General features: G+C 39.8%; 1 protein-coding gene across 6 annotated transcripts in view; it reads right to left on the bottom strand.

Annotated features, from left to right (window-relative positions):
* Nucleotides 1-16,087, bottom strand: part of MLLT10 (MLLT10 histone lysine methyltransferase DOT1L cofactor) — a 112,547-nt gene that overhangs the window by 35,907 nt on the left and 60,553 nt on the right. For all 6 annotated transcript variants that reach the window (XM_035129304.2, XM_035129306.2, XM_035129307.2 and 3 more), the window contains 2 exons: nt 9,919-10,174; nt 4,953-5,522 (listed from right to left, as the gene is read on the bottom strand). In XM_035129304.2, the coding sequence (XP_034985195.2) occupies nt 4,953-5,522; nt 9,919-10,174 (826 nt within the window). The remainder of the gene's footprint in view (nt 1-4,952; nt 5,523-9,918; nt 10,175-16,087) is intronic.

The following is a 16,087-nucleotide window of genomic DNA, read 5'->3' as shown; positions in this document are numbered from 1 at the left end:
CACGTTTCATCTGTTGTGTAATGACACTGTTGCAGGACAGCAACAATGCCTCCCCTGGATCTAGCGGATGTGCTGGAGGTGATGGGTTTTCCTAGGCTTGGGTGAGGCCTTTTCAGCTTCACCCAGGCCTGGGAAGTGGATTGCAGCTTGCCTGCCTATTTATAATTCCAGGCTTCAAGATATCTTATTTACAACATCTTTCTTTACTATGTTCTAGGAAGAAATATAGATACCGGTACATAAAAGAATGCAAATTTGTCACAACATCTTTCTGTTTGTTCATTTTAAAAAGGTAGATTTCCAGGGAGGCACTGAGTATTTTTTTTTACTGAAAGGGAGGCAGAATAATAAGTTTGGAAAACTCTGATCTAAGGGATTGAGGAAAAGGGTTTCTCATCCATTTAAGGTTTATCATCCTCTCTTGCAAAAATGTGGGCAGTATTCCCACATTTCCTTAGGGAAACGTTAATTGAATGGCACCATTTTTTAAGTTATACCCCTAAGCTAAGCCTAATCAGCCAAAATGAGCTATATTAGGGCAAGCAGGTGGTGGGCCTAAGCACTCCAAGAATCTTGTATACATCCTCGGGTGACAAAACTGCAACCCACCCAAACAAACCTACTAATGGATGCACTGGATGTGTTGAACAGCAGACATGTACACATGTACTGCCAAAGATAGAAAGGATATCAGCAACTCTTAATTACCTTGCAAATAATCACAGTGAATTACTGAGGATCTCCCATGATCACATTTCTAACCTGGTTATAAGATGTCTCTAACAGCAATGAAAAGCTCTGCTTGTAAAGTTTTCCACCACAGCATTTGCGTTATCATCCTAACTGCCTCATTAGTCTCAGCTATTTAAGAATCAGCTCCAGCAAGCAAACAATGGCAATCACCTGAACTGATTCCCTGTTCCAAAGGTTAGTCATGTTAGTCAACTGAAAACTTCGAAAGAGCTTTCTGAAAACCATCAGCCTCCAGGAACAGAAAATTTTAATCTCTCCACCATTGTTTACAAATAACTAAGGTGCTGAAACTCCAATCCTCACCAGATGTTTATCTCTTAACTAGCTGACCCAGCCACGCGTTGCTGTGGGGTTTTTTTTGGGGGGGGGTATTGATGTCATTTGTGTTTTGAATGGTAATGGTTGCATAACTTGTTTTTGGTTCGTGTTTTGATGTAATATGCTTTTCCGGATGTATGAACTTTGTCCTTGGATTTGTTATTTTAATTATATTTGTTTTCTTATTATTGTTTGCTGTGCCTGACTCAGGGTCCTTGTTTCCCAGGAAAGGGGGAGGATGTGTCCATTCCCCCCTGGACTATGTGTTTTTTCCTCTCCCCCCCATTGTTGTGTCTCATCCCTGTGATTACTCCCATCCTGTAGTGACCCATGAGGTATCCGGTCCCCCCTCCCCCCACCCTGTGGCTCCCCCCACCCTATGTCAGCCCATGAGCTATTCGGACCCCTCCTCCCCCCACCCCCCACCCAGGGCTCCACTCGGGATAGTATTTAAAGTAGAGTAGAGGCCTAGTTTGTAGGCTGTAGAGCTTAGGCCTAGTTTGTAAAGTGGAGCCGAGGCCTAGTTTGTAAAGTGGAGCCGAGGCCTAGTCTGTAGGCTGTAAAGTAGCACCAGTGCCTAGTCTGTAAAGTAGAGCTGAGGCCTAGTTTGTAGGCTTTAAAGTAGAGGCGAGGTCTAGTCTGTCGGCCTTGGCTTGGGCTAGTATTTAAATGCAAATTCATTGGCCCCGGCCTGACTCTGTGGGTTGTCTGGTAATGGCTGCCTTGGTGGTTTCAGTTGCTTGGTTGATGACGTCATTATTTGGCGCCGCCCTTCAGAGATTCTGCTGGTGACAGCGCGCGATCTGCCTTTCCATTGCATGCTGCTGGAGTCTTTAGACCAGGCATCCCCAAACTGCGGCCCTCCAGATGTTTTGGCCTACAACTCCCATAATCCCTAGCTAACAGGACCAATGGTCGGGGAAGATGGGAATTGTAGTCCAAAACATCTGGAGGGCCGAAGTTTGGGGATGCCTGCTTTAGACCTTCTGCTGGTGATGTCTAATTTGGGCACCACTTTTTTGTGTTTAATCATTATTTTAGGTGTGAAAGGTGTGGTTTTTTTGAAAAGAAATTTACGCCAGATCTCTCCCTGATGGGCAAGGTACGCTTTGCCCTAATTTGTTGCAATTCGGTTCAGCAGTTACGGTGCAAGGGTGTTATCTCCGCGCACACAGTGTCTACATTTTATATAAATATATAGATGACATTCCTGACTATAAGATCACCAACATCCTATCAGCAGAGAGTATCAAATCTGGGGCACTTACTATGTGTCTGCCCAATTATACACTCGGAAAGCTCCAAGGTAGCCATGAAGCCCCAAGTTGCTTCTACTGACACTCCCCAGCAGCAGCAGTCTGAGGGGTCCACAAAACCATTTCCTAGAACACCTCAGCAAGCTCAGTCAATTAGGAAGCCAGTTGGGAGTATACAAACAGCATCACTATTTTATGCCACTGAGTGTACCTGGTGTTAGAATAATTAGTAAAAGCAGTGTTTTGGGTGGAACATCTGGCAAGAAAGATGGAATATTTGAAAACCACAGAAACTCCTCCACCCTACCCTGTCCTACAACCGATGCTGCAATGAAAACACAGCTAGGCAAAACTGGATTTCCAGCCTCCACTCTGGTCTGTGTACAACATAAGGCCTACTCTTGTGAAACATAAATGGGCATGCAGGAATTTCAATCATTATGCTTACAAATGTATTCAGAGCTCTTTTGCTAGAAATAGTTCATGCATGCCTACAAACTTGAATGGTGGAAGTTGTAGTAGCAGAAAACCAAACATGTATGGAACACATTATTAGAGCACCCAAGATGCTGTACAAGGATTTTAAAAACTACTAAAAACAAGAGGGGATAAAATTATCCTCCATAAATTCAAGTTGTTATATATACAATTGATATTGCCATGTGGTATTCCTCCTACTTGCTTCTACTTCAAGGACATCACACAAGCATCTGTTTGGCCAATGTGAGAACAAAATGCTGGACTAGATGGATCACTGGCCTGAGTCACCAGGCTCTTATGCTCTTATAGACGTGCATTTATTTCTACATTTGCGTGTTGGCCTTCTGGAGGTGGCCTTTCCACGCCAGCCTCTTATGATCTCTAACAAGGTCCTTCTGACCAGTATAGAATTTGGAGTGCCGATCATCACAGTAATTCCCATGTAGGAAGCACTCAGCACTCTATGGATCATCCCCACATTTTTTATTCGCATTTTCTCAAATGTCATTTCCTTGACCTCTTTCATGTTTCATGTGTTTCATGTATACAAAGACTTATATGCGTGATTTAGGAGTGGACAAGCAAGACTGCATGTGAAATAGATATATAACCTGCCTAACTGATATAGTTCCTGCATAGGTACTTGATGAATCGAGCTATATCACAAAGGGCTTTCTGCTCCCAAAGACTATATTCCAATGATAACATTTCCAAATATAATAGAGGGGTAACAACACTGTGTTGTTGCTCAATCCTGCCAGTTTGCCTGAAAGTGCTAAACATCGCATACATAAAGAAATCTTACATATCAAGGCTGTCACAAATTGGAGGGGATGTTGGCAGTGTAACAGACCTTGTACTTTCTGCATACTTTTCAAATTGCCCACATCAATTTACTTTATGTGCCCAAACTAAAATACACACAAATTTCAGGTCCCCCCCCTTAAAGTTCTATGTTCTTCAATAACTGTTAAGCAAGAATAGCCAACAGTAACTTCCTGTGTAGAAACATTTTTAAAGTTTGATAGGCAAGAAATAAAGAGTTGGAGGAAGAATAGTTTTAGGGAGAAAGTTCAAGCTCACATACACAGGATATTTAAATCATTCTTTAAAAGTTACAGTTGCAATTATCAGGGAAGCGGTTGGAATTTTAAGGAAGAAACAGCACATCCAGGAAAGATAATGCCTGTTAAAAAGCCACACAATGCTGTTGACTTTTCATACAGTAAAGGAAACTGTACGCTTAAAATAACAGTAGTTTTGGTAGCTGCTTCCCAGTTACAAAATATCCGCTTGTTTGCAAGCCAGAAAGAGGAATTCAAATAGCTGTTACCTTCTGCTACTATTTTCCCCTAGTCTTTTCCCATTAAAATAGATCCTGGCTTGTTGGAAATCTCTTATTGAAAACAGTGGAGTGAATTTTCTGGAAAAGCTTGAAATCCAAAAAAATATATTAATCTATCTTAAATCAAAGGGTATCTGAACCAAGCAAGTCTGACCTGGTTAAATAAAAATTTAAAAGTCATATTAATTTTACTTACTGTTTAAATATCTGAAAAGTTCTCCAAATAGTAAAATTAATTACACTGCTGGTTAATTTTAGAAAATCAAGTTCAGGTATTCAATCCTAGGAATTCTTGCAATGGGTCTTTAGTGGCCTAAACATAAGTAGCACCAAAAAAAGAGACCTGTAATAGACGCCCACTAGCCCTGTTAAGGTGACTGCAGAAACAGTTTTCAAGGATGCTGAAGAAAACTAAGCACATGTCTCCTTTACTTTTTCAACTATTTGCAAAACTTTATTTTTGCTATTTATTTTTTAAAAATAAAACTTTAATAGCAAAACCAAATGCCATAACCAATTATCTTTGGATGTCTCTATCACTTGTGAAACACTGACAAAGCAAAGAAAGTCATCACACATTTTCTTAACAGGCATTATTGGATGAGACCTCAGTTTATTTCTAGTTATAAGTATTTTTCAAATATGTGTATAGTGTGATGGGGGGGGTGCGCCAATTTTTCTATTTTCAAGATAGCCAGTTTAGGGAACATCAACTTAGACTGAATGTATATGATCATTGAGACCAAAGTTCCATGTTATATATTCAAACTTGTGCTTTCTAAAGTAAAACTTATGCCTACCTGAACCAACAGGGGAGGAGCCAACACTGAGACTTTGTAGACTTCCATTCCTAAGCAACGTTGGAGATTTTTGCAAATTAGAACTCGTTATACTTCCTGCAGCAGATGCCACAGATGATGTTGGGGAGGCAGAACAAACCGATAGGTGGGAAATATTCTCCTGACTTTTATTTCCTTTTGGCCTACCAGGCCCATGTTTACACTGCTTATTTCCTTTCCGCTTCTTTTCCTTTACAGTTTCATCTTCTGTCCCAGAGGACTGAACACGCTTGTATCCTGTTGATGTAAGGCTTGAATTACCCAACTCTCCAGGTGAGCTGTCAAAAATATTAGGCTGGGAGGCAACAGTTGAGGTTGAAGGAAGACCAATTAAGGAAGTAAAACAATTCACACTCCCTTCCTGGCTTCCAGTCTCTCCTTTATGTACATCTTTGGTCGACAATGTCTGCTGGGAATGAGTATAGCTGTCATTACGTAGATCCGAGTCTGTAAAACTCAAAAAGTCCTGGGGAGACTGAACTGAACTTCCGGAAGATGACTTTATACTACTAGGAGTTCCCAAAAAACTTCCTGGAGAAAAGGACAAAAAAGGAGTATTAAAAATAAAATAAATTGGCAAATGTGTAAGCATAGCAATACAACAAGTTACAGCAGCTTTGATGTTTGTGTTCTATAAGAGTTTTGCTGCGGTCGTTGTGCCATCTAAAAGGGGCAGGGAAGTGGCAAAGTTACAGCACATGTTATGTTCTCATATTCCCAGCCAACCTTCATTTCTTTCAGCTATTTACAGCCCTAGACAGTAATGACTGAGATTGCACTAATAAAATGGATAAAGCCCAAGTAAATCACAAAGTTTAGGTTCTTATCACTCTGTAATTCAACTTTGGCACCAATGTTCAAATTGTTTTATAAAACTGTTTTATGATATTGTGCCAATGAAAATCCTCCAGAATATAATTTCTCAGCCACAACTGCCCTGGGGAAGAAAAGATGTGAAAGAAATGAGGTCAGGGTAACTGGGGGCCGAGGGAGAATGGCAGTGTGCCCTAAGTTTATCCTTGTTTCTATCACTCTGACTAGCCCTTCTAGATGGCACTAAGACTATTTCCTCGCAAGGCAAATCTGTACGAACAAAACATTTCCCAGAAAATGCAATCCAAACATGGCCAATATGTTCCCCTTCTAATTATTAGTTCTACCAGTTTCAGCAAAACCATAATAAATTAAGTCTCAAAATAACTGAAATTTCATCACAAAGCTTTCCAATAGGAGAAGAGCACAGTATTCCTACAATACACATGAGCATTGTATTGAATGCCTTTTAAAATACTTTGCATATATTTCAAATGCTTTCAGTACAGAGGCTGATGAACATATCTGTAAAAAGTGAAAAGAGATGGTTCAGATGTCATGACAAACCATAGTTTAGCATTATAACTGTGATCCTGGGATGAAGTGACTAGAGTCGACTCAATCAGTGACTGACAGGTCGTGCAAAGTCCCTACTTGGCTCTCCTCAGAAATTTACAGACAGCTGAAGGATTACAATAACAAGTCTCAATCTCATATAATTTTCCCTTCCCCCTCTATGAGGAGTTCAGAAATGTTATACAGTGGTATCTCGGTTTGCGACCGCAATCCGTTCCGCGGAGCTGGTCGCTCCCCAAATCGGTCGCTCGCTGAAGGCACGCTTCTGCGCGTGCATGAAGTGCCAATAGAGCGCTTCTGTGCACGCACGCACTGCGCAGATTGCTTCTACGCATGTATATATAAACACTTCCGGGTCCGCAGTGGTCGGAAACCGAAGCGGTTGCAAATGGAGGAGGTCGCAAACCGAGGTTTGACTGCACAATACTACATTGTAGATTAACCAGAGTTTACCACTCTAAACTGTGGTTACTCTTAACCATAAGTTTCTTGCAACAAAGCAGCTAAGATTAAACACAGTTAATTTTGGTATGATTAGCATAACCAGCTGGCCACTGTGAGAACAGGATGCTGGACTAACAAAAATTATAGCATGCAGCAATTCCATGCTGGAAGGAAAGGGGTTGGCAGCTGGTGGTCCTTAGGCCAAGACAAAAATGTTAAAAGTCAGGACCATAAAAAACTGCACACGTTACACTATACAATTATATACAAATCAAAAATAAAATAACAATAAGATAAACCAGATTCTGAAAACAACAGTAAAATGAAAAATCTACAGAAAATCAGAAGATAATGTGAATGAACAGCTTAATTCAAATTTTAAAAAAAGCTTCCAGGTACAGTACCAAACTATAAGATAAACAGCTTCTGAATACCATGATGAAATGCATTATATGTTATATGACAGAAGAGAGTGGCAACTGATTTCACAGCTGCCAAACCATTCCCTCCCTTTTAGGTGTCTTGAAACAGTTTCATATAAAGAAAAGATAAGTTAGGTTGACAACTAGTGTGATGTAGAGGCACTAGGAGGCACACACACCCAAGAAACTCAACAGTTGTTGCAAGGATAAAATGTGAAAGGGGAAAAACTATCCTCACCACCTTGATGAAAGAAAGGTGCGGTATAATTTGAATAATAAGTGCATAAATTACTGAAGACACAGTTGTCAGAGGTGCACTCCAATCTTTTCCTCCTAACTCCTCCCCACAAAAGGAGAATCATAAGGAAAACATCAGATACATTATGGAGAGAGGGAAGCCTCTAATCCCTGTTCACTTCCTACCAGCTCCCATATTTAAGGTAGCATGTAGGAGAACTGGGAAAGCTGTTTAACCCAATGGCAAAGTAGCCTGCTAGTAAATAACTGCTAATCAGGGTATCTGAAGCCAAGTCTTCCCAATACACTTCTAAAATATATGTTGACATTCAACAGGAGGAGAAAATTAGAACACTATACTGAGGGAAATGACCAAGACAGCTTTTCTTATATGTCTAATTTCTTCCTTGTTTGAGCACTAATCCTTTTGTCTTTATTCCAACATGCTCCCATCATGCTCCCATACAGTGTAATGTTTATGTAAGTTGAGGACAGATACTGTATTATAGAAAATACAACAGAAAATCACAAGGTAATCATGCTCAATATCTAAAGGAATAGTCTCATGTGTAACAAGCATAAAGAAGAAAAATTGTTTGTACTGCCCCAAAGGAAGCTGACACTCACATTTCATTTAGAGAGCTATGCATGATTACAAACAGTATTTCTTATCTACTTAAATATCAATATTTATCTCAAATACACTCAAGTTACTATCCTATGCATGCTTACCTGGGAGTAAGTCATATTGAACATAGTGGGACTTATTTTTGAGTAAACATGCACAGAACTGCACTGGAAATGTGCATGTGTTTTGCATTTATATCTTATACTAGGCAGTTTATGTCCTGTATATAGTGGATAATATAAGCAAAATCCATTAGGAAGGATTAGATTTTTTGTATGTGTTAACACACACTTGGTATTCACATTTCTAGCCCACTTGAACCTATGAAAAGCTGCCTTATACAGAGCCAGACGATTTGGTCCATCATGACTAATACTGTCTACCCGATATTGTCCACCCTAACTAGCAGCATCTTGCCAAGCTCTACAGCCTGTGTAACTGGAGATACCAAGGGTGGAAATTGCGACCTTCTACAAGCATGTTATCTGCTGTTTGACCTATCGTCTTTTCCCCACAAGCCCAGGACAGGCAACAACTACTTTTCAAACAGGCTGCTTTGAATCTGGAAGAGATGCCAAGGTACTTTGGCTTCCCACCCATACCAGCTGTCTGGAATAAAGCCCAGGTATGCTGAATAACTGCAGGGGTGGAAAAACAGGCATGGGAGGGGCTGTTTCTACTTTATAGCGTCACAGAAAATTGAGAAAAGAGAATCGTAGAAATGAAGAGTTGGAAGGGACCAAGAGGATCATCTAGTCCAACTCCCTGCAATGCAAGACTCTTTTGCCCAACGTGGGGCTTGAACCCACAAGCCTGAGATTAAGAGTCTCATGCTCTACTGACTGAGCTATCACCCATCTCCCAAAGATCAAAGATTTTGTGGAAGTAAGAGGAATAGAAAGAAATACCACAGGAAGTTTGCAAAAACTGTTTGCTTGTAGGAGGGAATGGGGAGTGATAGGCTGCCCTCAATCTTCCCCTGTGATGACCTGGAACTCTTAGGTTCATCAGCAGAGACCCAGGGTGACTTTGGCTCCGTTCAGATGATCCTCCACACCATGAGTTGGAAAATCAAATCAAGTCTGGATTGCTTATTCTCACCTACACAAAAGATTGCCTCCTCCATTATACTACAACCATAGTTAGTTGTATGTTACAGCTAGGTTTCAAGCAATTATTTGAAATCGTGGTTTTGAAGAACATGGTTCAGAGGTTAGTATTAATCATAGTTGCTTGATTCTTCTGTCGTGGCAGAAGAAATCCATAACTACAGTAGGGTATCTGTGTGCAAAAAGAGTGGATCATAACATATGAAAAGGATAACTAGAATGAAGTGAGCTAAATATGGTGTCAAATATTAAAATATCACCATTTAAACAACCATTGATTGTAGACTGTCCATTAAGTAAGCAGTATGAGCAGTTTGCTTCAAAAAAAAGTGTTACTGCATGCAGACGAAAGAAATATAGTGATTGATTAAATGTAACCCACAACCTGAAAGACTGTATGAATACAAAATCATTTGCTTGTGTGTCAGCTAGAAAAACAGGATTAATCCCCTTTTTGTAGCTATAAAAATATTAATGGAAAGGAATATTCTAGTCACAATAATAGTACTTATCTATTTCATGAAAAGATGCATCACTTCTGCTAGCTGTCCCAAAACATTTTCTCTCAACTAAATTAGCATCCAATTCAGTTATTGCATTGATCAAATGTAATACATAGAAAAGTACATCTAAGTTTTTAACCTATTTAATTCTTGGCAGTCATGGAAGTTATATACTGTAGTATTCTTAAAAAATACCTTGTTGAAAAGTACAAGCTGCGGACACCGGAGCTCCGGGAGTCCTTCCAGCAGCAGGCTTTCTTCCCCTCTGACCTGAATTATGACCTGCGGACTTCTTCCCTTTGCTCTCTGAACCTCTGGCCTCTGAAACATCTTTACCACTTGAAGCATGTGCAGACACTTCCTGGAAATTTGCATTTGTAAAGCGAGCTGCGGTATCTTCCAGCCTCTTCAATAAGCCTGTCATAGAGTTGTTGGTAGTGCTTGTGTAAGTCTAACAGTATTGAAGTGGGAAAGAGGAAGTTGAGAGAGACAGTTAGACCACAATAAATTAACTGTACTCCAAACGACACACAATGTTACTTCAATTCAGAAACATAGATGTGTCCCAACATTATCAAACAGCGTAGAGAAAGTTAAACCTAACTATGTATTTAAAAGAAGTTATAAAGTTGCTACTTAAAATAATTGAGCACTTTAAAGGTGGGTTGTTGTTGTTGTTTTTTAAAAAATTAAACTAACAGGGAACTATAAAGAACAAAATACATTTACTAATATATCAGCAAGATATCGCCTGTCAGTTTTGCAAGCATCAGATTGCAGCAATTAGTAGAAGTGCACATACTGGCATCCCCTTACACTTAATCATGATACTTCTATTTATTAAATACAAAGAAAGTCATCTATTTTTCCAAACACTATTTCCTGCTGAAATTCATGCTTTTGCAACATGTAACAACAGGTTATTCTGTAAGTTAATCTTTATTGCCTTAGATTTGCAGATGTAAGCTTCTGTAAGATAGCTCTTTTCCTTTAGGTTCTTTCAGACTATTGTAATTATTTGAAAGGTAATTTTTAATTTTCTGTACAATGTATAAAAGAAAATACAATATGATGAAATACAATACATTTACACCAATATTTATACATATTCATTAACACGTGTATGGATTTTTTCTGCAGTGCTGCTTGTCATTTAAAAAATAGTAACTAAATCTTAAATTAATTGGAGAAAATATTTTTGTAAGACACAAGCGTATTATTCAAAATTCAAACCCCTTCAGTCTATAAACAGACAGTACCTTTTTCTTTTTTCCTATTTCCTTCATTGTACAATGTAAGTTGTGTAATACAACCCTTTTACAATTGTATCCATTTCATTCACTCCTGATTCTTCTTTTGACTTTATTATGAAACTCCTTGCGTTTAACTTACATGGTTTTGTTGTTAATGTTTGTTTTTATCTTCATGTGTACTGTCTGTCTTTGTTGTTCAATAAAAATTAAAATAAAAAATTGTTTTTGCTTATCTCAAACATAGTGCTTACAGTGCAATCCTATGGATGCCTACTCAAAAGTCTCCTAAGAGTTTAAAGAACTTAATTCCAGATAAAATTAAAAAATTCCTTCCAGCAGCACCTTAGAGACTAACTAAGTTTGTCATTGGTATGAGCTTTCGTGTGCATGCACACTTCTTCACTTAATTCTAGATAAGAAGGTATAGAACTGCTGGTGAAGTATCAAAGACTAATGCAGAGACAAGCTGATGTTCTACTGGTAAAAATTTAGTAGTTATGGGCCAGGATCTATACAGCTCTATAAAGATGCCTAAAATACTTCCATATATGCACAAATGGATTGCATATTTTCCCTTCTAGCTGCACACCCTTGAACCATATCAACACTACTGCTCAAGAAGGGTTCCCCAACCCTCAAGTACATTTTTTTTAAATGGACAGCAGGTGCTGCAGTGCAAATCAGGCCTTTTTTTAAAGAAAAGAAAATGTGTGTTAGCATGAAACACCATTCACAGCCCTTTGTATTATTGCCAAAGGTTTGTTTTTTAAAAAACCAAAACAGAACACAATTCAGCCAATGTTAAAAACATAGGTTTTATTCATTTTAATGGAAAAGATTTGAACATCTCCTTAATGCTCTCTAATTGAAGTTCAAAGTGCTTAAATCTGGCTAGATTGCACCCCTAATTCTGCAACAGAATTACTATGGGGTTTGGGGGTTGGTTTTTTTTTTGTTTTTGTTTTTTTGGTAAAAGCCATTTTTGGAAATGCTTCAAACAATTTTTTCAAAATGGCAGACATAAGCCAGTGAAACAAGTGCAGTATGGTTTCACTTCATTAAGTGTCAATAAGCACTTTCTCCACTTAAAGTTGTTGTTGTTTAAATTTGTATACCACCCTCCATCTGAAGATCTCAGTGCAGCTCACAACATTAAAATACAAAAGGAGAATGCAAAATACATAATAAAACAAAAACAAACCAATAACCCCACTCCCACAAACACATTTAAAAAGCCATAGAATGTTAATCAGCCAAACACCTGGTTGGAGAGAAACGTTTTTGCCTAGTGCCTAAAGACATGTAGTGATGGCACCAGGTGAACCTCCCTGAGGAGAGCATTCCACAAATAATATAAACATATTTGACATATTGATTAAATTTTTTGTTGTTTAGTCGTTTAGTCGTGTCCGACTCTTCGTGACCCCATGGACCATAGCACGCCAGGCACTCCTGTCTTGCACTGCCTCCCGCAGTTTGGTCAAACTCATGTTCGTAGTTTCGAGAACACTGTCCAACCATCTTGTCCTCTGTCGTCCCCTTCTCCTAGTGCCCTCAATCTTTCCCAACATCAGGGTCTTTTCCAAGGATTCTTCTCTTCTCATGAGGTGGCCAAAGTATTGGAGCCTCAGCTTCACGATCTGTCCTTCCAGGGAGCACTCAGGGCTGATTTCCTTAAGAATGGATAGGTTTGATCTTCTAGCAGTCCATGGGACTCTCAAGAGTCTCCTCCAGCACCATAATTCAAAAGCGTCAATTCTTCGACGATCAGCCTTCTTTATGGTCCAGCTCTCACTTCCATACATCGCTACTGGGAAAACCATAGCTTTAACTATACGGACCTTTGTCGGCAAAGTGATGTCTCTGCTTTTTAAGATGCTGTCTAGGTTTGTCATTGCTTTTCTCCCAAGAAGCAGGCGTCTTTTAATTTCGTGACTGCTGTCACCATCTGCAGTGATCAAGGAGCCCAAGAAAGTAAAATCTCTCACTGCCTCCATTTCTTCCCCTTCTATTTGCCAGGAGGTGATGGGACCAGTGGCCATGATCTTGGTTTTTTTGATGTTGAGCTTCAGACCATATTTTGCGCTCTCCTCTTTCACCCTCATTAAAAGGTTCTTTAATTCCTCCTCGCTTTCTGCCATCAAGGTTGTGTCATCTGCATATCTGAGGTTGTTGATATTTCTTCCGGCAATCTTAATTCCGGCTTGGGATTCATCTAGTCCAGCCTTTCGCATGATGAATTCTGCATATAAGTTAAATAAGCAGGGAGACAATATACAACCTTGTCGTACTCCTTTCCCAATTTTGAACCAATCAGTTGTTCCATATCCAGTTCTAACTGTAGCTTCTTGTCCCACATAGAGATTTCTCAGGAGACAGATGAGGTGATCAGGCACTCCCATTTCTTTAAGAACTTGCCATAGTTTGCTGTGGTCGACACAGTCAAAGGCTTTTGCATAGTCAATGAAGCAGAAGTAGACGTTTTTCTGGAACTCTCTAGCTTTCTCCATAATCCAGCGCATGTTTGCTATTTGGTCTCTGGTTCCTCTGCCCTTTCGAAATCCAGCTTGCACTTCTGGGAGTTCTCGGTCCACATACTGCCTAAGCCTGCCTTGTAGAATTTTAAGCATAACCTTGCTAGCGTGTGAAATGAGCGCAATTGTGCGGTAGTTAGAGCATTCTTTGGCACTGCCCTTCTTTGGAATTGGGATGTAGACTGATCTTTTCCAATCCTCTGGCCATTGCTGAGTTTTCCAAACTTGCTGGCATATTGGGTGTAGCACCTTAACAGCATCATCTTTTAAAATTTTAAATAGTTCAGCTGGAATATCATCACTTCCACTGGCCTTGTTATTAGCAATGCTTTCTAAGGCCCATTTGACTTCACTCTCCAAGATGTCTGGCTCAAGGTCAGCAACCACACTACCTGGGGTGTATGAGACCTCCATATCTTTCTGGTATAATTCCTCTGTGTATTCTTGCCACCTCTTCTTGATGTCTTCTGCTTCTGTTAGGTCCTTACCACTTTTGTCCTTGATTATGGTAATCTTTGTACGAAATGTTCCTTTCATATCTCCAATTTTCTTGAACAGATCTCTGGTTTTCCCCATTCTATTGTTTTCCTCTATTTCTTTGCATTGCTCATTTAAGAAGACCCTCTTGTCTCTCCTTGCTGTTTTTTGGAAATCTGCATTCAGTTTCCTGTATCTTTCCCTATCTCCCTTGCATTTTGCTTGCCTCCTCTCCTCCGCTATTTGTAAGGCCTCGTTGGACAGCCATTTTGCTTTCTTGCATTTCCTTTTCCTTGGGATGGTTTTCGTTGCTGCCTCCTGTATGATGTTACGAGCCTCCATCCATAGTTCTTCAGGCACTCTGTCCACCAAATCTAAATCCTTAAACCTGTTCCTCACTTCCACTGTGTATTCATAAGGGATTTGATTCAGATTGTATCTTACTGGCCCAGTGGTTTTTCCTACTTTCTTCAGTTTAAGCTGGAATTTTGCTATAAGAAGCTGATGATCTGAGTTACAGTCAGCTCCAGGTCTTGTTTTTGCTGACTGTATAGAGCTTCTCCATCTTTGGCTGCAGAGAATATAATCAATCTGATTTCGATGCTGCCCATTTGGTGATATCCATGTGTAGAGTCGTCTCTTGTGTTGTTGGAAGAGAGTGTTTGTGATGACCAGCTTGTTCTCTTGACAGAACTCTATTAGCCTTTGCCCTGCTTCATTTTGAACTCCAAGGCCAAACTTGCCAGTTGTTCCTTTTATCTCTTGATTCCCTACTTTAGCATTCCAATCCCCTGTAATGAGAAGAACATCCTTCTTTGGTGTCATTTCTAGAAGTTGTTGTAGGTCTTCATAGAATTGGTCAATTTCACTTTCTTCAGCACCAGTAGTTGGTGCATAAACTTGGATTACTGTGATGTTAAAAGGTCTGCCTTGGATTCGTATCGAGATCATTCTGTCATTTTTGAGATTGCATCCCATTACAGCTTTTGCCACTCTTTTGTTGACTATGAGGGCCACTCCATTTCTGCTACAGGATTCTTGCCCACAGTAGTAGATATGATAGTCACCCGAACTGAATTCGCCCATTCCCTTCCATTTTAGTTCACTGATGCCCAGGATGTCGATATTTATTCTTGTCATCTCATTTTTGACCACATCCAGCTTACCTCCACTCATGGTTCTTACATTCCAGGTTCCTATGCAATATTTTTCTTTACAGCATCGGACTTTCCTTTCGCTTCCAGGCATATCCGCAACTGAGCGTCCTTTCGGCTTTGGCCCAGCCGCTTCATCAGCTCTGAATCTACTTGTACTTGTCCTCCGCTCTTCCTCAGTAGCATGTTGGACGCCTTCCGACCTGAGGGGCTCATCTTCCAGCGTCATAACTTTTATATGCCTGTTGTCTTTGTCCATGGAGTTTTCTTGGCAGGGATACTGGAGTGGCTTGCCAGTTCCTTCTCCAGGTGGATCACGTTTAGTCAAAACTCTCCACTATGACCTGTCCATCTTGGGTGGCCCTGCATGGCATAGCTCATAGCTTCTCTGAGTTATTCAAGCCCCTTCGCCACGACAAGGCATTGATCCATGAAGGGGTTGATTAAATTAAAATACTGCTTAAATATGAAGACCAAATATGTTACTTCTAATTTACTTAACACATCTGGAAAAACACCAAATGTGAATCTTTAATGAAGTTTTTAAAAATATACCCATGAGAAAAATATTGTGCTGTCCTAGTGAATCAGGTAACAAGTTGCTATATACACTATATTGAAGACATAATAGAGAAAATTTATTTTTTCTAGTATTCCCACAGGGTCAAAGGTGTTGCACATGAATGCTCAATAAGCTTTTCACGTGTGACATATGAAAGAAAGCTTTATTCAGAAACTTGTACCATGTTGGAACTTATTTGAGGTCCTCATGTCCCTTTGGGAGTAGAAGCCATGTTTAACTTAACACCTGATGATTAAACTTCATCAAAGTTACTGCATTTTACATTAAATATGAGTTTCTCCAGTTCCATGGGTGCAACACCCAGAGGGATTCCCACAGGGTATCCTCAGCCCCCCACCCATGATCTCGTGCTCTAACTGGGCA

This window comes from Zootoca vivipara, chromosome 12 (genome assembly GCF_963506605.1).
Source record: "Zootoca vivipara chromosome 12, rZooViv1.1, whole genome shotgun sequence".
In the NCBI taxonomy this organism is placed as follows: domain Eukaryota; kingdom Metazoa; phylum Chordata; class Lepidosauria; order Squamata; family Lacertidae; genus Zootoca; species Zootoca vivipara.
Note: the sequence above shows the minus strand (reverse complement) of the source record. Positions and strands in the feature narration are given on the sequence as shown.